The sequence below is a fragment of the Nematostella vectensis genome, chromosome 2 (genome assembly GCF_932526225.1).
Source record: "Nematostella vectensis chromosome 2, jaNemVect1.1, whole genome shotgun sequence".
Lineage (NCBI taxonomy): Eukaryota > Metazoa > Cnidaria > Anthozoa > Actiniaria > Edwardsiidae > Nematostella > Nematostella vectensis.
The window spans coordinates 3615146-3635222 of NC_064035.1; the positions used below are offsets into that span (position 1 = coordinate 3615146).

Sequence of the window (20077 nt, forward strand, 5' to 3'; positions counted from 1 at the left end):
GCGTGGCGTTTCAAGGAGACCATGCTTGTTGTGAATCTTGTCTTCGCCTCCGTTGTGCCCTACGCGTTGTTCTTCGTCGTTCGCGTCCTTGTTATGAGTGGGAAGAAGAGACAAGTCCTAGACGGTGACAGAGGCAGGTCAACAGCGCAAAGCTATCGGGTGTATTTGATATTATTATTTTTCGCTTCAAGCGATAATTCCAGATACAACTATTGAATCCTTAGCAAGCTTTTCCATCTCGAACGATTGCCGCTTTCTTCACATGCGAAGAAACGGGAATTTCCAAGAGCTTAACGACCAAAGGCCGCTTATCGCTCTAGTTGAACCCTAGGCCCAGTGTACACTCGGTCGCAAATATATATCGCTACTACCGTTTTTTCATATGAAAAAGCGGTATTTTCCCAAAAATATATATTTCGAAAAATACCGAAATTTTCTTATGAAAAGGCTGCTTTTTGCCAAAATATATATTGCTACCGTTTCTTCATATGAAAAAGCAGTAATTTCATAAGAAAAAGCGGTATTTTCCCAAAAATATATATTTCGAAAAATACCGTTTTTTCATATGAAAATACGGTATTTTCATATGAAAAAGCTGCTTTGTACCAATTGACTGATACCGCTTTTTCCTTATGAAAAAAACGGTATTTTGCCAAAATATATATCGCCACCGTTTCTTCATATGAAAAAAAGCTGCTTTTTTCGTTGCTACCGTTTTTGCATACAACATATATACGTATATATATATCATAAATATGTAGACGAAAGTAAGAGAACCCCGCTGGCCACTAAACAGAGAGACGTTTGAGGATCTGGAACCAGGGTACGTGCCCCTGATTCTTTGACCAAAGTAAGGAACGTTTCTGATTCAACCCTGTGAGAGCTAGAAAGAATGAAACTCCGGCTGGAAATAAAAAAAATCGATTACCGAGCGAAAGAATCACTATCGATGTCAGACTTAAACCCCCGCCCCCCAAAAAACCAAGTGCAATATTGATTTTTAAGTGCTAGTATGTTCGCTTACTTTCCTTCCCGATTGTTCGCTGCATTTTGCTCTGTACTTATCTGGGTACCAGGCCCCCGCGCGGTAAGTAACGATTAAGAGGCATGAGTACTAGTATTCCGCTGTACACAATAACAGTCATATACAATGGCGGGCTAAAGTTTACTCATCAAAATTGTGACATGTTTTCAGTTGGAACTTCAATATTCTGGCGGTTATCAATATTCCATGCCGGCTGAACTAACAAGAACACTTTTTTTTGTCACCACGCTTTATGTCTCCGTGACAAATGTTGCAAGACACGACCTAGACATCCTTTTGGTGTTCCTGCCTGTTTCCTTCCGATGGAAAAGCGAGGAACTTGGTGTCCGGTCCTCGTCATTTGAGGTCAAAACGCATCAATATTTTGAAGAGTTGTGTGGAAAATTTGCAGTGTATTCACGAGTGTATATATTGTGAGGCTGAAATCCGTAGTATCACTCCAGATTGGGATAACTTAAAAGCATTTGTTCAAGTTTCGACGGAAACAGCCGCGCACGTGAAAGAATTTCCGAGGTCTCCTTACGATGGGTGAGAGTCGAGACAACTCGAAACAAAATGAAACTATCGCAAGCGTTGTTGGAGAATTTTACTGTGAGCTCTGCAAGCTCGAGTTCTCTACTAAGGAGGTATGTATATAATTAAAGACTTTGTTTTTGTGAAAACTTACGTTTAATTTAAAGCCAAACAAAAGCACGTACGCTTACTGTGATAAAAACAAAGCAAGGCCTTTTTCATACAAACAAACAGTAGACGTTTACAGTGACTGAATTAACTGAAATACTAAACTGATAAAGCATAACGATTGAGATATCAAAAGTTCTGGTATTCTTTGGTTTATATCTCTGTAGCAGAATTTTCGTATTGATTTGCATATCCACAGGGAGCTCACCTCTACGGTTTAAATAAAGTTAGGTTTTTTTTAGCTTTGCGTTGTCGTTGATTTAGTGCGTGTGTGCGCTTGTATCTCTTGTCTACTTTTTCAGCGCTCTGTTCTTTCTGGCGCTCTCTCATTGGTTAGCGGTCTAACAGCCGTCTCATCTGTGAAATGGCTTCCATGTCACGACATAGCTAGTAAAAAGAGACAAGGGATGAAACTCTTTTTACCCACCCTAGAAAAAACGCCAGAAAAATTATCCTTAGCACGAATTCGTGATGTTAAAAAATGAATAAACACGTTCTCATGTCCACAATGATGCATATCGCAAACCTTTCATTCTCTGGCCCTATTATGCCGTTTCATCCGAGTCAGAGGTGGACGGAAGTAGATGCATCAAAGCACCTTTTACTTCCGTTTGCATACTAATAAGCGAATCAAGCCAGCCCATGATTGTTTTACTCACACTGAGACATGTGGGAAAAACTCTTCAAAGAAAAATATCTAAGTCTTACACTTCTCTTTGTTTCTACAAGTTGTCTTTTATTCGAATTTTTCTATGGAATATATTTTGTTACTATTTTTAAACCTATTCCTGTGCCTATGCCCTGAATCCTTGCTTATGAGAAAAATGCGAAGAAATAATATTATCAACAATCAAAACTGTTATTTACCAGCTTACGATGTTGAATGCTGAATGCCAAAGCCATTTTAAAATATTTTGCCGGTTCTATTGCAGTTGAGTTTTTGAAAGGGGACGTCACTCTTCAAAACCACTTCCGCTCATTTCACTTCTGTCTACCTCTTCTCAAGACGCTAACGGCCGTTAGGCCACTAACCAATGAGAGAGCGCCAGGAAGCACCGGGTGCCGAAAAAGTAGACAAGAGATACAAACGCACACATGCACTTAATCAACAACAACGCAAAGCTAAAAAACAACTCTAACTTTATTCAAACCATAGAGGTGAGCTCCCTGTGCACATCTTAGTTTATTGATAGCCATTTTTTTCTGATTCAGAGTTTTTTTTATTTCTTCCTTGTCTTGATAACCTCAACTGCTCAACGTAATTAATCCTAATTTCAACCTTGAAGAAAAATACGAATGAATTTTTCCTGGTAGTTCAAGTTATTCTGAAATGAATTCTGAAGTACTTATATGTTTCATACCCCTTCCATGGATTAGATGCCACCCTCAAAGCCACACTGCAGTGAAGACTCACATTGCTTTTATATAACTCACCCAAAACTTTACCACATCAACAGCATTATGTTGCTATTTATTTAAAAAACTAACAGAATTTAGTGATTTATAAGTGAATTATAATATATAAGTGAAGGAGAAATATACATTGTTACTGAATAAATTCTTCAGTTATACTTTGATGCCTCAATGTTTCTTGATTATCCACAATTTTTCAATCTCAACATTTGCCCTTCTTTTTTGCCACAAATCTGTTTTATAAAAATAGAGAGACCACTAACAGGTTATACTTGACCTTTGAGATTTGAAGAAAAAATTGCCTGCCAATCAGAGAGTGCTGTAGAAAGAGGATTTATTATTTTTGTTATAGACAGGGGTAAGGAAAGTGATGGTACTTCCCTATTTACCATATTGTCAGGGTCGTGTTCAAGTTAGGTCTGTCATTTGTCTATGGGAACTCGCTCTTATATGGTATACAAAAATCAAAGAACTAAGAGTGCAGAGACAAACTTTGGTCACTAGCTTGGGCACTGTAATTGTTCCTCAACAACTTTTTCGAAGATTATACACTATATCTACTGCATTAGCCGGGCCTCTATTTGCCGTTCATCTCTGTTGTAGGTTCTACGTGGATCAGCCCAATGTAACATATCATAGAAAATTTTTTTTTCCTCAGGAGCTTGAAGAGCATACCTGGACAATTCTTCACCATGGAAAGCTGAACAAAGCAAAAGGAAGGTTAGAAGTGCTTTATATAGTTAGTGATTTTGTTATTCTTCCTCTGCTGTACAAACATTTTTGGTAGACATTTGGGACAACATTGTTTTGCCCTTCAACAAAAAAACAAAAGCTTTCTAGACATGATATTTATCATTGCACAGGGATACCTCAAATGCAAATAAGCCATCATGTTCAAGTCCTCTTTGATTTTTAACAGTTTGACTTGATTGTTGATTATTTTGTTTATTTGTAAGCCAAGGTAAACAGATGTTCTCTCTTTTTTTTTTTTTTACCAGGGAATGTGTTCATGAGTGCTCACTATGCCTAGAGCAATTCTATGATTTGTTGTCATTCACAAGTCATCTACACAGTGACACACACCAGGAGAAGTACAACACATGGAATAAACAACATAACCCTGTTTCCGAATTACAACATATTGAGAATTTATCACCAAGCTCCCACTCTGGGGCCAAGAAAGTGGGTAACTCTCATACTGAAACTAGAAACAAAACCAGCTTTAGGGATAGAAGAGGGAAGCAGTCAAACCAAAGGGGGCATCAAAGACATCACTCGTATGGCCTGCGTCAAGGAGTACATCAGGGAAATAAAGAAACAAGTTCCTCCCCAGTAGAGAATGCCTCTAGAAATCTAAGGGCTGGTTCCAGGCTATTAGAATACTGGTCAAATAATAGCGGTGATTTTACCCCAAAATATTGTGGTAATGGAAGGAGGTATAATGGCAAACAAGGAAATGAACTTGATTATTCGAAAGATACTTATGAAGCATCTAACTTTTATGCATTTGATTTTCCTAAGAAGAATGACAAGTTTCATTGGGTGAGTCCTGAGCTGAAGGCAGACTTTAGAGACAGAGATGCTAATTGCAATCTTGACATGGGGCATTCTGTTACATTTCAGAGGCCATTGTGCGCCTTGATGGATATTGACTTGGCATCCACGAGACAAGACTTTGTTTCTCCTGGGACAGATAGAAGTAGTGTTGTCTCTAGTGAAAGGCAGAAAACATTGGAGTCCAACAATGCAAGTGATAGGATTTATGGACAATGTTCTTTCCAAAGTAATGCTCATTTATTCCTCAGTGAAAAAGAAACACCACAAAATAATACTGATACAAAAGAATGTTCCTTAACTAAAAAAATCAGTTCAATTGAGGAGGATTTATCTGAAGCTGACATCAAAGTTACTTGTTTAAATTCTAAGAGCACACATGGTGTAAGCAGCTCAACAGTGACGTGCTCTGCAAGTTCTGTGTTAATAGGAGGCACTGCAATAGATGCTTGGACTGGAAATTTGAATGGCAGAAGTAAAGAGGCAGATTTTCCAAGACTGACTAGCTTTGCTGTTCCAGTGTCAGATTGCTCAACAGCTCTGTCTGAGGAAAGAGAGGAGGCTTTGAGAGCAAAATTGGGAATCAAGAGAGAGCCAATGGATCGCAAAGAGGTAAAATCTCTCTTTTATTTATTTCTATTTAATTCATTTGTGATTTACTGTAGTGATCAACTTTGTCCTCCCCTATTGGGATGGAGTTTACTTTCCAACATATATTTTATACATATAGGTGCCCCTTCCTTCAAATCCTGGATCCAACCCTGAAATGATCTGGCTAAAGACTAGCTTGCATGTACCACGTTTTCTGGTAGAAAATATTTATTAGCTCATATTTTTTCCTTACTTTGTGGGGAAAATCCGGCATGACAGCATGTATACTGAGTGGTTTAAGATTTTAAAAAGAATTTTCCCAACACAAAATCAGCCTGATAAATTGGCCAGAGTTATTAGCCTAAAAAACACTTATCTTGCTAACTTGATGCATTATTTTTAATATAATGCAAAATATAATTTTTTTAAATATTATTACCCATTGCATTCATACTCAAGCAATAAAATACTGTTGTACTTGATGGTTGAATTAAATTTCTTGGTTATTTAAGTAGATTTAGTTTGCTTAACATTTTGTGTTTTACTTTTTTGTGGTATTGAAAGATCCATCTGCATGGATCTGAACAATCTAAAGCATTAAAAGTTTAGTTTAGTAAGTATAATACCTTTTGAAGTAATAATTGATAAAAATAAACTCTGATGTATTTGGCAGGACTTCTCATCATGCAGTTCTGAGAAAATCCAGGTCAAAAAGAAACCTGGTCTAGATTCAAAGAACGGTGAGTTTTTTATGCCTTTTGCACAATTCTGGTAGCATAAACATTATACAGTAAATGGAAAGGCAATGTTAAACCACATAATGCTAGAAAAATACTACATTTTCTTATCTCAATGTGATTTTAAACACACACATTTCCCTATGATGTTTATATGTCATTTTTATTCAAATTAAGTTATCCCTAATAAAGTGTGTATCATTCGTATAAACTTCAATTGCTGATCCTCAGATGCTACGCCTCAAGAGTCTCTAACCCTCTGTAGCTTTCTGCATATTGATGGAGTACGTTGTTCTGCACGGACCTCTGCGAGGTATACTTACCATGTTAAATTAACTATGTTTGCTTGGTTCTCATGTTCCTATTTAAGAGCTTGTAACCAAAAAGTAGGATTCTGCAACACATGATTAGAATGGCGACATTCCGTACTTTGCTCAAGTTTACACAATTTATACAAATACTAATAAGTTACTGTAGTTCTAAAAAAAGGCGACCTGTTCATATTCATTAGCAAAAAAATATCGATTTATATGGAAAGTAACGTTTGCCTGAAGTTATGCTGAATGTTTTGTTGTATGTTTAAAAAGGGATTGAACGTGTGAGCTACTCATAGTTTCATATAACTTACATTCAATACTAGGAAAATATCTGTTTCACAGATACTGTAGCTATCATGAACGTATCCAGCCGACTGCATCTACCATTCCACAGAGGTCTCCCAGTGCACCGTCCTCTTTGACCACAACGGGACTTGTCAATCTAGATGACACCTTGCCGTATAAACTCGGCGAGAGAAGTAAAGACTCTGCTGTACGGCGCACGACTACTGATAAAAAAAAGTCATACAGTGTTCTCCCTGAGATGTCTGGCCAGCCAGCTCATACCAGGACAGGGAGCTCCTTGGTGGAAGAGCAACAGGCGGCAGAGAAGGTTACTACTAACAAAATGCAGATGATAGATCTAAGCTATAGCACAAAGTACCTCTCGCAAGCCCATTCTCTGGGTGTAGGGACAAGGTCATGTGATACGAACACTAAAGCTTCACATGTTGTTGATCAAGACTCGAGTGTAGGCGCTTCACTCAGACGGGAACACGCATCAGATAGATTTCATGGAAGAGTGTTTGTCTCCTCGAGTAAGGGTTCAGATACTGATGTTTTGAGAGATACACTCTCTTTCAGTACAGCCAAAGGCGCCAAGGATTTAGTGTCATGTAGTTTGACTGATGACGTTGGAGAAAGGAATCTAACTCCCTCTGTATTTACCTCTCCTACTTGCAAAAGCCCATTGCGTAGTCCTGAGGGGGGCAAATCACCTAACTCTTTCGGCATTTCCAACATGGATTTATGCAAGCTGAACTTACCGCCAAACATCAAGCGTGCACTCTCCATGAAGTACTTAAAAAAGAATTCTGATGCTGTGGCGCCAAATCTGAGCAGTGCTAGATCGCGCATAGATGTGCCTAGAAAACCGTCCCTTGAAAAGGAGGATGACCTAACCAAGAAGAAGAGAACGGAACCATCAATCCTAGACAGAGCACCACGCCTAAACAGGAGCTCGAGTCTTGATTCGTTCCCATTCCGGCGGTTTGCATATGGAGATTTCTCCTCATTAATGGCCAACAGGAACGAAAAATCTGTAACAGCTAGCGCCGCCTTTTCCAGTGTCCAGTCACTTACAGAGCTCACCTCGACAGCTTTTACTCAGCCTTTTTCTAGCGACACACCTTCCACGGCTTTATCTTCAATCTCATCAGCCCAGCCACTTACAAGTTTGATCGAACTGAGTTCTACTCAATACCTCAAATCGACACAGCCATCTGAAGCCACTACTCCCTTTCTTAAATCAACAGGATCGTCTGAAATCACTACTCGGAACTTCATGTCGGTTATGGATCCTGAATCTGAAATCGCTCCTCAGGGCGTAACATCGGTAGGGGATTATGAAACTTCTCAGTCCCTCAAATCGCCGAATACAATGAAACCTAGACGTACGTATAAAGATCTGAAAGCCCATGCAACAAGAACCCAAATATTACCCAGTAAGCCGTCGACATTTGCTTCGTCCTTCCATCCGGTAGCATCAAGATTCGTAGAAATAGCTCCCAGGCCGTCGCGGCATGCAACAAGTACTGCAAACTCCCTCCAACGTCATGGATTACTAGACCTTCAATCTTCCTCTCTTTCGGGCCTTGCTTCACGTCAGATGGACCCTGTAACGTCCAGATACGTTAACATAGTGCGCAAGCCATCGCCACCGGAAGTAAGCAGTTGTAATGCGAACTCCCTTCAGCGTCATGGAATTCTAGACCTTCAAAGGTCCTCGGTTATGGGTGTGGCTGCTCACAAGGTGATTCCTCCTACAGAGTCTGCTGACCCACTTCTCAAGCATGGCCTTGTTGACCTAACATCCGTGAATGTTACTGAGATCCCTGAAGTTCACCGTACTGGTCAAACCACCCTCGAGGTCCTTAGCCCTAAGAGGCAGCTGGAGGAGGATGAAGAGGAACGTTCCAGCAAAAAAGCCAAATTAGACGATGATCAGAATGTTGACCTTTCGAGAGTCACCTACACCACAGGAGTAGACATCATGCAGTTACTCATGTTGGAGAAGGAGGAGCAAGCTCAGACGAAAGTGCTTGAGCGAACGCGAAATCAAATCCAAGAAACAAACGCAAAGATGCACAAGCTCGCGGTTGAGCTGGAAAGACTTCAAGCAGAGGAAAAATGTACGTCAAAAAGTATAAATGAACTCAAGGAAAGGAGACTAAACATCCTGCAAAGCGCGCTGCATTGTCAGGAAGGCAAGAACAAAATAATACACGAAGATGACGGAATTAATCCTAAGCAAGATTTGTCTCTTCTGTCAGAAAAACCATCCAGTCCTGGGTCTAGTCATGTCGGGAATTTTCAGGGAATATGCGATAAAATGGATGTGGACGGCCCTTCGCATAATATGCCTCATGATGAGCAGCATTATCACAAGCAGGAGGCTATTCTTGACGAGAGTGTGGTCGTTAAGATTGAAGTACCCGACGAGGAAACCGCTGCAGAAGTTGCTGCTTTGATAAACCCAGAACACGGTATGCTGACGTTGGTGGATCAGGGCATTGAATCAGCAACAGTCGAGAAATTGGACCTACAAGAAAGTGAGCACGGGAAAGGGCCTAGTACCGAGGAAGGGACGTGTGTTTCTGATGGTATGGCGAACAGCGTAGCTCCACCCTCGGGAGAGACAGAAACAGTGCCAAGCCCTCCTGTAAGAGGAACGAACAGAGCAAAACAAATAACTTGCCCTCCGAAAAGAGGTTTAAGAAAAAGTCCAAGAAAGCTACCTGTAATTCGGCAAAGAAGTAGTAATGATAGTACTAAGCCATCACAGGCCTCGGATACAAGTGATATTGGGGGTAAAGCTCCTCGAAGCCGGGTGGAGTTGATTGACAAGGTAAAAAACCTTCACTCTGCAAAGAAACTTCAGTCAGGAAAGAGGAAAAGTTTTTCCGATGTTGAGGTTTCCAACACGATAGCTTTATCACGAGAACGAATTCAGTTGGTCCGTGATAGAATTAAACTGTGGAAATCTGATCAAGATGGGGCTTTGGCAACTGCTTCTGAAGCTTCCGAGAAGGTTCTGCTGACAACTGCAGAAAAGACATCACTTAGGCCGTCCTCTACTAATTCGGACACTGATACTACGATGTATTATAACAATACCCCCTTAACGCCTTCTAAAGTCCCCGTCCGTGACGTTACGGTTCCTGTCCGCGAGTTAAGGAATTCAACTCGTAAGACTACTAAAGAGCTGAAAAAGTCGAGCTTGCAAAAGTCGAGAAAGAATTCGCATGACGCTAGAAAGGAGCCGAGGGAAGGGTCGAAACGGAAAGCAGACACAAAGACCGAAAGCTCAAAACAAGGAAAGAGACAAGCACGCAAAAGAGGCAAGGAGAAAAGGAATTTTAAGCGAAGGAGCTCGAGCAGAGGCACCCCTACCCCTGTCAGTATTTCAGTTTGCGGGAACAGCCCATCAGAAGATGTAAAGAAAATGAATGCCCAAGAGGTAGGTACAGTATGTACGGGGCTGTACGGAATGGCTTGAACAGGGGAACGGGGGCTGGAAATAGGGAGATCATAATCTGATTCCTCGTTTCTTATAATTATCTAGGGTTCTACAAATTCAGAGTTGTCTACTCCTGTTGCTCATGTTGGACTACCGACTGCGGCCGTCGAGTCTCTGAAGAAACAGCTTCAGCGCAAGTCTCGAGGTACAGTATGCACCTGCTGACATGGATTCAAGGGAAAGGTTGTGAAATAGGTCGTCAGTTATACTTAGTTAAGCTATATAATGGATATGCATGTTCTTTATGCAAATCTAATGGAACTTTTTTGTCATTGTAACAGTCCCAACCAAGTCCAGCTCTGAATCCTACTCTATGTTCAGTGGACACACTGGGGCCGTGTGCGCCATCAAGGTATTAGCAATCAGTGTTTTATTTAGTATAAAGAATATAACTAGGGGACAGTAGCTAAGACGTATCCGCTTTTGAACGGCGTTAGTCTGAGTCTTAGTACCTGATCGTGTTTAAAGATTGCATTCAAAATGAATTCAAACGATAATTCAAGTCATCAGACCTAGAAACTATGAGATATTTCACCGTTGCGACATTTTTGTATCTTGCTGATATTCAGACTGACAATCGATTACTGTTTTCGCCTAGGCCTGTGATGGCTACCTGTACACCTGTTCTGCAGACAAGACGACCAAAGCTTTTGACATCCAGGTAAAGACGGGAGCAGAGAATAGGGTTCTTCTTTGTTTAGAAGTTTGGGGTCTTGGAGGATAAATGTTTCGTTTTGTACTTGATAGGTTTTCTACATGTTGCGCGCTACCTTGGCCACCAAGACAAAGTTCTGAAACGTTAGCTACTAAGCATGCAAGAATAACAATTTTTATTCACGCAATCTTTATAACTTGGAGAATTCCGTCGGTTTTAGATGGCTTGTAAATTTCATAGCGCGTTTCTCCAATCCCTATTTGGCTTGTAAATTTCATAGCGCGTTTCTCCAATCCCTATTTGGCTTGCTTCCACATTAGCGTACGTCTCACTGTAGGTGATTTTTTTTTTTCATTTCTTTTCTCAGACTGGAAATTGCGTGAAAGTCTATGATGGGCATCACAATGCTGTCAACTGCCTTGAGGTAAATTAAACGATGATGAGGAAGACATGCATTAATTACTGGATCATTGGAACGTAATGAAATGTTAGTCATCCTGGGTGATGGACCGGGTAAAGTAGGAGCAATGCGCATTTTACGAATCATAACTATCTGGCTCCCTGCGTTAGATCTCAGAAGATCGGACACGCCTGTTCACTGGCTCCAACGATCAGACCGTACGGAGTTACAACGTGAAGGTAGGAAAAATCTTTCTAGGCAAAAACTTTATTGAATAGAGGTAGTAATATAAGTGAGAAAATTTTAGGCTATCGGTTTCTTAAATCCAAGGTTCTTACTCGCTCTACTATGTACTATGTATTTTTGTACAAAGTTTGTAAAACTATTAGGCGCTATGATGACAGTTTATGCTGGAATCTATAGTAGTAAAATACAGTGGTCAGAGATCTTGTAATGTGACATGGCATGTGATGTTGTCATGTCAACAGACGGCTGTTTGCACTCACAAGTTCACATTCCACGGCCGTGTCATGTGTCTTCATAATGCATTCGATCTGTTGTTTGTCGGGCTGAACACTGGTATCGTCACACTGGTCGATCTTAAGGTACTTTCTAATACCTCAGACGTAGTTTAGATACATTCTTCAACTAGAAAGTTCGCTTCAAGCTTTATCTTAAAACAAGCAAAAACTTTGAAAAGAGAACCCCCATTTTATGAAAGTCTAAAATAGTAAAAATAGGCTAATATATCTGTTGAATATTGTTATAGAAAAACGCATGCGTCGAACGGCTCCACTGCCATGACCCCAGAGGTGTTAGTTGCCTAGCAACGGCTACTGAGGGTCAACGGAAGCTCCTTTGCACGGGCTCATTTGACGCAACAATTTCCATTCGAGACTCCACGGTAAGCTGTGCAATCAGGAGAGACCATGTGAGATCGTTAATAAATGTAAGGGGTGGGGCATCTTTGCGAGTGTCGAGTACAAAAGAGAAACCTGCTTCCGTCACAAAGCCATAGCCCCCCCCCCCCCAAAAAAAAAAAAACAAACAAACAAACAAAAAACATTGAAATGATTAATCTGCATACAAATACCCTAACAGATGAGAGAGATAAGATTTTCCGTTGGGCCGTTGTATTCATCATTTAATAACACCAAATCACTCTTCACCCCCTGCAAGTGTCGCGCGAGTGATGCGCTATAGCTATAGCTGTCCATACCTCTATCCACAGAGCGGACTTCTCATCAGAACAATAAAAAGCCACACGATGACGGTGCTGTGTTTGCAGGTAACAGTAAGGCTAGTCCACAACCACACTCACTTAGGAACTGTACGGGTAACAGGCTAGTCCACAACCACACTCACTTAGGAACTGTACGGGTAACAGTCAGGCTAGTCCACAACCGCACTCACTTAGGAACTGTACGGGTAACAGTAAGGCTAGTCCACAACCACTCTCACTTAGGAACTGTACGGGTAACAGTAAGGCTAGTCCACAACCACTCTCACTTAGGAACTGTACGGGTAACAGTAAGGCTAGTCCACAACCACTCTCACTTAGGAACTGTACGGGTAACAGTAAGGCTAGTCCACAACCACACTCACTTAGGAACTGTACGGGTAACAGTAAGGCTAGTCCACAACCACACTCACTCAGGAACTGTACGGGTAACAGTAAGGCTAGTCCACAACCACACTCACTTAGGAACTGTACGGGTAACAGTCAGGCTAGTCCACAACCACACTCACTTAGGAACTGTACGGGTAACAGTAAGGCTAGTCCACAACCACACTCACTTAGGAACTGTACGGGTAACAGTAAGGCTAGTCCACAACCACACTCACTTAGGAACTGTACGGGTAACAGGCTAGTCCACAACCACACTCATTTAGGAACTGTACGGGTAACAGGCTAGTCCACAACCACACTCACTTAGGAACTGTACGGGTAACAGTAAGGATAGTCCACAACCACACTCACTTAGGAACTGTACGGGTAACAGGCTAGTCCACAACCACACTCATTTAGGAACTGTACGGGTAACAGGCTAGTCCACAACCACAGTCACTCAGGAACTGTACGGGTAACAGTAAGGCTAGTCCAAAACCACACTCACTTAGGGACTGTACGAGTAACGGTCAGAGGCCGGCCGAATAGGCGCTACCCACCGGATAAAATCCCTATCCAGTAGATTGTGGATTGTGCAACCGAATCACACCACTTAAATAGGTTTTATCCGCTGGATCAGGATTTAACCGGTGGAAAAAACTTGTCCAAGCTTTGTGCAACCGGCCCCTAGCCAGTTCCTCAACCACACCCACTTGAAAATGTCGTTAAAGATATTTATGCAATTAAATAAGGTTAAGAAAAAAAAGCGTGTCTCAAGTGAGGATCCAGGATTTCTTTAAAGGGGAGACCAACCCCTCTCTCTTCCTTGTTACTTTATCTGTAATTCAAATTTAGGGCTGGCAACGATAATATTTCTTCCATTTCTTCCACTTGATGTAAAAAAAAAACTATTTCCATTTCTTTACAGGTAGTGGAGAATTTCATTTACAGTGGTGCGGCCGACAATCAAGTTCTTGCGCACAACCTCAACGTAAGTAAAAGGCCCGTGAAACACGTACGTTTTCTCGTGTTCCGTCATGTTCTCTTTTCTCTAGGGGAATCATCTGCTGAGAAGAATTTCAATGCCCTCCTTGCTAATTCTCGGCAAATAATGGCAAGTAACTCTCTCTTTCCCACAGACTGGCGAGCTGGTGCGTAGTTACAAAGGGCATACACTGAGTGTCAGCGGTCTGCAGGTAGTCGGGCGGGTCCTTGTCTCTTCCTGCTTGGACAAGCTGATTCGCTGCTACGATCTCGCGGTACGAATCTAGTAATATTAACAGAACTATAAATAACAAACTTACTTGTCTCTTCCTGCTTGGACAAGCTGATTCGCTGCTACGATCTCGCGGTACGAATCTAGTAATATTAACAGAACTATAAATAACAAACTTACTTGTCTCTTCCTGCTTGGACAAGCTGATTCGCTGCTACGATCTCGCGGTACGAATCTAGTAATATTAACAGAACTATAAATAACAAACTTACTTGTCTCTTCCTGCTTGGACAAGCTGATTCGCTGCTACGATCTCGCGGTACGAATCTAGTAATATTAACAGAACTATAAATAACAAACTTACATTCCCAGTTATTTATAAATCTAGGAATATTGAAATGGTTAAGCCTTGGACCACTATTTATTACATTCCCTATAGGCTGTTGCCGCTGTTGTTGTCTCCAACTCTTCCCAATTCCTATTCATGACTGATTCATTGTGCGCTTCAGTCCGCAGAGCTGCTTCAAGTCTACGGCGGTCACAAGGAGATGATATTTTCTGTTCACATGTTCAACGGCAAGGTACCGAAACAAACTTATAGGGTATGTACCAAACAAAATCATACGGTATATACCAAAAAAAACTCATACTCTGTGTAAATACGGTAAGTACCAAACAAATTCATACTCTGTGTAAATACGGTATGTACCAAAAAACTCATACTCTGTGTAAATACGGTAAGTACCAAACAAACTCGTGCTCTGCAAGAGATAGGGTAAGTAGTTCCCCTGAAATCGCGATCGCGATATATTGAGGTTCCACTTATACACAGAAAGTCTGTCCAAAAAATGTCTTAATAAAGATGAACTTTTTGCAAGTTGGCAGGGTCGAATCATATTTAGTACTCTGGTTTAAAATATCTTGTTCTAAACATGAAAAGATATCTCAATATTCAAAATAAAACCCAAACACCAATGCCTCACATTTTGATTTGCTAACAATGTGTTTTTTGTGAAGATCTACAGTGGAGCTCGTGATGGTAAAGTGGTGTCAGTGAAATTGGACCTCCGAGTGTATCATCAGTGCTTGGTATGTAGTAAATGTCCTCCAAGAGCGTACTCCTGGGGAGAATACTAGGCCTATCAGAGTCGTGCTCTGTGACAGGCAAAGACTGTTGTAACTGGCACTGTTAAAATACCACCTCAAATTGTTCACATCAATATCAGGGGGCGTAGCCCTAAGGAATTGCTTTGCTGGGGATAAAAAACCACTATAAGTGATACATGATGGGAGTGCCCTAGGGGGCTAATACACTGACTGACGCAACAGTTCATGTTTGCAGATTCCATAGTTTAATTTCTTTGATATCTTTTAAATCGGCTAATTTGCCATGCTTTTTTGCTCACAGTGGAAAGACTGCAATCTCAAGTATGGTGTGATGTCACACCTGACAGACCACGTGAAAGGTACAGTTCTTTTTAGTATGCCGTTAAGTTATCAGTCCATACTTTTTCGTATCATGCGCTGTAAGCATTTCTCACGGAAACGTCTTCTAGCCAGCCTAGGCTTGTTTCACTTATAGCTATTCTCAGTTAAACGCGGTCGCATGGAAAAAAGATTGCAAGCAAAAACTCGTTTTTTTGTCAATGTTTCCATGGCATCATACAGCGCCATACTTGATGTTGAAGGGCATTTGGCACGCCGGACTTCACAAGACCTCGGAAGCCTTCAACAAATGAACAACACTAAAATCATGTTTTTGGGGGTATATTTTGGTTATTCTTGAGATTCTAAGCACATGGAAAACATGGAAGTTATTTATACCCAATGCCATGGCGAAAACGAAATGCAAATTGTTCAAGCAGAGGATAAAATTGTTGATATATTTGCTCTCCTCGGTTTTGCTAGGGTTGGAGTCGATTTTTCTATCCTTCATGTCTCCCGGCAAATTTTCCTGAGCTGCCTTGTATAAGTTGCTCATAAAAGTATTGTGCCAAAAAATATTTTTGCGTAATTATTTACTGTATTTGTATGAGCAGTTCGTATGGTGATTCAACACCCATTCGCTTGATGTCGTACTTTCTTTAGTTGCTAAACGACTGCATGTGAAACTGAAGGCTGAGGATGGCTCAAATCAAGTTTAATTATCCATTCTCAAGTCATGGATTTGATTGCAATTATTTCCAATAACCTACTAGTTATACGTCGTACCCAGGTTTATTTATTTATTTATTTATTTATTTTGAAGAGGGGGAAATAGTAAAGCAGGGGGTTTTTATGGGTAGGGTTTCAGAAGAGCAGCAACATTTGTTGTTTTTAGCCCCCCTTTTCTAACATTTCAATCCGAAGGGGGGTGGGGAATTTTTCCCTGTTTTATTTTCATTGATGTCAATATTATAGAAACAGTATAGAAACAGTCCCTGACTATTTTGATGATTGTTTGTATTTGTTGTGGTGGTTAGAATCCCACATCAAACAAGGCGATCTGACAAGCTGCGGATGGGAAGGATGTGACGGAGTCTTTTCCTCTGATTCGATCCATGAGAAGCTGGTGAGTATGTTTTGATTATTTTTGCAATGAGTGATAGACAAACAAGACCTTACAGGGGACCTCCTCAGATAACCTAGAATGCTATGCTATAGTCATATGTTGCAATGAGTGATAGGCACGCCTCGATTCAGAGGGACTTTCTCAAATTGACCAGAATCTTATGTTATGTTACAGCCATATGTGGTGACAATACCCAGTTATTTAATGATGGCAGCGACAAACCGCAGTTCCGGAGTTGGGTTTGAATTTCAAAAAAATAAGTTTCAACTTCAATATTATGCTGTTGTTTTTTCTTCAGGATATCGCCAGACACATACTTAGTCATGTAGAGTCACGTGGTAGCGAGAAGTGAGAGTCGACTGTTAGTCAAGTCTTCTCGTGGTAAGCTCAAAAGATGGCGCACTCGATGTTAGCGCAATCAATGGCTGACAGTTTACTCGCGGCTTCATAGACATATAGTCATGTAGACGTCACATTTTACCAAGATATTAAAGCTCAGTCGACTGTTAGTCAAGTCTTTTTATGGTAAGCTCATATAGATGCCTCGCTTGAGGACTCGCGATGTGAGCTGGTTGTCACAGGAGATAAACTCTACGTTGAGGAAGGCTCCAAATAATACATTTTTATGCCTCACGGTTGGTTTTAACACAATGAGATTTGCATGCAACGTCTTCACAAATTTATTTTTTGTCTTAACTTAATGTTCAAGAATTTATTGGTAAAGATTACCAGGAACAAAGGTATAGGGGAGCTCTCGTGCTCAAGAAATGTATGAAACTTGTTTTATGATATATTATTTTGTAGCTAGATGCGTTTGAAGAACGATTGTCTCGCAGCATGCCATATTATTTTAAATAGAAACATGTGAATACGTTATGAAGAATTTACATGAATAAACGTGAGAGTAACTCAGCGATTCCTTGCGTGCATTGCTTGCCTTGCGTCCCGCGAATGTCCCGCGAGTGTCCCGAGCTCACACAGCATCTCTCTTCCTCTAGTTTACGTCTATTAGAGACGCTGTATCGTCTGTCTCGCGAATGTCCCGCGACTATCATATCTCTTTCCCTAACTTATGTCTGTTGTCCGTGACATTTGTCCCGCGAGATCCCTTAAACGTCCCGATCTCACACCTCATCCCTCTTCCTCTAATTTGTCTTTTAGAGGCGCCGTAACGTCTCTCTGTATGTGTATCGTGGCTAGCGTATTTTACAGGGCGCCGTAGAGTCTGCGTCGGTCGGTGGTACGACTTCACACCTTACGGTAGCACCGACACTTTGGACTGATATCTATGAGGTGCTAATCACGTGTGGCTGTAAACAGTACTCGACTCGGTCAGCGGGACGCCCAGTATGGCGTCCAAGGGCAATCTGGACATCACATAGCTAGACGTTAGGTGCCTATTGTTTGCTTTGGCTGTTTGGTTTTGGTCTTTAGATGTTCGCAATACCTCACAACTTATGTTGTAGAAAGTTCGCACCAATTTCTTAGGCTTGGATAAAGTGCAACAAGTTGTAACCTATCTAAACTCAAGTAAAACATTCCACAGTTTTTTTTTTTTTTTTCTAGACTAGACTTGGGCTACACCCCGATAACACTTAATGCGTTTCCTAGCCCAAAAGCACAAGAACTTTGAGTCAATATTGACCGCGAATGAGATAGGCACCGATGAGTCTTGCTGTTTTGCGAGGTGTTTTTTTGAGTTATAGCTAATCGTAGAGTCGTTCTGTTCCCTGTTCAACAAGCCTCATACATTTATCGAAAAAAGTGCCCACCTCGCCATGTCACCCTTGTTACTCTCGGATTTTGTGTACACCAAGGCGGGACGTTGGCGCCGGACTATCGCCGTATGTTTGCGTACCCTAAAGCTGGGCTACTTGACGGAACAAAAGAACACGGACGTATGGTGTTAGGCGTATTAGGCGCGTACAAAGCTGATTTAGTTATTAACAATAAGATAAAGAAGATTTGAATAGTCATTTAGAATTAGCTTCTGCTCTAAGCTGGCCATAAATTTTGAGTTGTCGCCGAGGAGTAGCGCCTTACTTGGATTAGTGTTCAGTCAAGCGGGAAAGCAAAACCGGGGTGCAAAACTGCTAAAACACTAACACTTTGGAAAAAAAAAAAGAATGCAGTGTATATTGCTTTGTGAACATTATATCTTGACTTAATAAACCGGCCCGCCATCCTGGCGCGTTTAACGGCTCTCAGAAATTGATGGATGACTTTGTTGACTACTTCTAAGCATCACCCTGAGATAGCTAACAACTAGAAAAAAGCCAAATCACGTTTATGCGTAAAAAGCCGTTTTATACGGTAATGAGGTCCTTGAATGTCCGTTATATAGAGGGAGCTCCTTATATAACAACCCCTTGATTACATTATTGGATAGCATAAGGTCACATCTGACATGATTATTGTACGCGATTACAGCATGTCAGCTATAGCTTGTCCCCGTCCGTGTATTTTCTTGACCTTACACGAATAACTTCACGTAAGAGTGTCATACCATCGATATCAATGTTTATTCTTGAAATAGCACAGTAACCCGAATACAAACAGGCGTTGAACACGAACTTCGCAATAACTGCGTTAGACGAATCCAACGCGTAGACTATATGTATGTGTAGATACACCCCTTCAAATGAGATAAGAAATATATGTGATAGCATTTTTGCCTTATAGTTGCTGTGTACAAGTCATTGTCCGTACCACCACTAGTAGTAGGGCTAATATTGGATCGACAGTAAGGAGTCTCGTTCTAGTAGAACGGTGCAAATTAGGAGTTTTCGCCGCGAACAGGTGTTCTCGTGTACGTCTGTCTGTCCCCCGCCACCCATGCTCTGTGTTATTAGTTCCTATCTTTGTAAATCGATATCTCCTTACTAGTGTACTCATTTATTTTTCCGGATTCAAAGAAATGCTTGCGATTCTATCCGTAATCTTGTAATCCCCATGTTTTCGTATCCCCGTACGTAAATTTAATATCTTTTCATGCGATTAGCGGATTTCAATAATTGCTGAAATTGAAAAATCTTTTGTCAGATTGCATTCCATCGCTGCAACCTGCCGCCCGCACTCTCCCTTCTAACCGTCCGTCGTTTGACTGTATTCGGTCTCAAGTTTTTCCTCTACGTCAAGAAACAACGTCTGTGACAAAAATGCTCGGTTTTAGGCTAAAGAGACAGGGCTACCGTTCGTTTGTAGCCTTATACACGTGTAAAATGCTATCGAGGATTGTCCTTGCGGTGGACGTAAGGCATCTAAAATGATTAATGGTGATTCTAAGATGTCAGCATCCTGGGACATCGTTCTGATAAAGCTAGATTAAGGCTTTTAAGCCATTTTTCATTTTTTGAATGACCCGACTGACAGACTACATCGGAAGTGAAGGCAAATTCCTAAATTTGTAAAGTATCCCTGCTCAAAACACGTTAAACAATCAACACGAAAACTTTGGACAACTGCTGTAATGATAAGACAAGTAACGAATCAAACTTTGTTACCGGATT

The 20077-nt window shown here is 41.0% G+C and overlaps 1 protein-coding gene and 1 long non-coding RNA gene across 5 annotated transcripts; one reads left to right on the top strand and one right to left on the bottom strand.

Moving 5' to 3' along the window:
- Positions 1–1111: 1111 nt before the first annotated feature.
- On the top strand, positions 1112–17481 carry LOC5514836. Of its 4 annotated transcripts, XM_048721393.1 has the most exons (22): positions 1112–1671; positions 3798–3859; positions 4138–4681; positions 4763–5305; positions 5958–6024; positions 6253–6334; positions 6681–10077; positions 10183–10282; positions 10419–10489; positions 10736–10798; positions 11160–11216; positions 11363–11431; positions 11681–11797; positions 11962–12096; positions 12424–12480; positions 13730–13792; positions 13941–14060; positions 14527–14619; positions 15035–15106; positions 15426–15483; positions 16480–16568; positions 16867–17481. In XM_048721393.1, the coding sequence occupies exons 1-22, from the start codon at positions 1570–1572 to the stop codon at positions 16918–16920; spliced, it is 6015 nt and encodes a 2004-aa protein (XP_048577350.1). In that variant the 5' UTR covers positions 1112–1569; the 3' UTR covers positions 16921–17481. The 4 variants fall into 4 exon arrangements, with proteins under 4 accessions (XP_048577350.1, XP_048577334.1, XP_048577330.1 ...); XM_048721377.1 differs by having other exon boundaries at positions 3779–3859; positions 4138–5305; XM_048721373.1 differs by having other exon boundaries at positions 4138–5305.
- Positions 12320–14346, bottom strand: LOC116619549. Its single transcript, XR_004296737.2, has 2 exons — positions 14290–14346; positions 12320–14252 (listed from the first exon to the last, which is right to left on the bottom strand). It is a non-coding gene; the product is annotated as an uncharacterized LOC116619549 (long non-coding RNA).
- Positions 17482–20077: the final 2596 nt, after the last annotated feature.

Bases quoted from the DNA above. Each gene is read 5' to 3' on its own strand.
- LOC5514836 (XM_048721373.1), top strand. From the start codon at position 1,570: ATGGGTGAGAGTCGAGACAACTCGAAACAAAATGAAACTATCGCAAGC. The intron at 5,306-5,957 runs GTAAAATCTCTC...TGTATTTGGCAG, and splicing joins AGCCAATGGATCGCAAAGAG to GACTTCTCATCATGCAGTTC. The intron at 12,481-13,729 runs GTAACAGTAAGG...ATTTCTTTACAG, and splicing joins TGACGGTGCTGTGTTTGCAG to GTAGTGGAGAATTTCATTTA.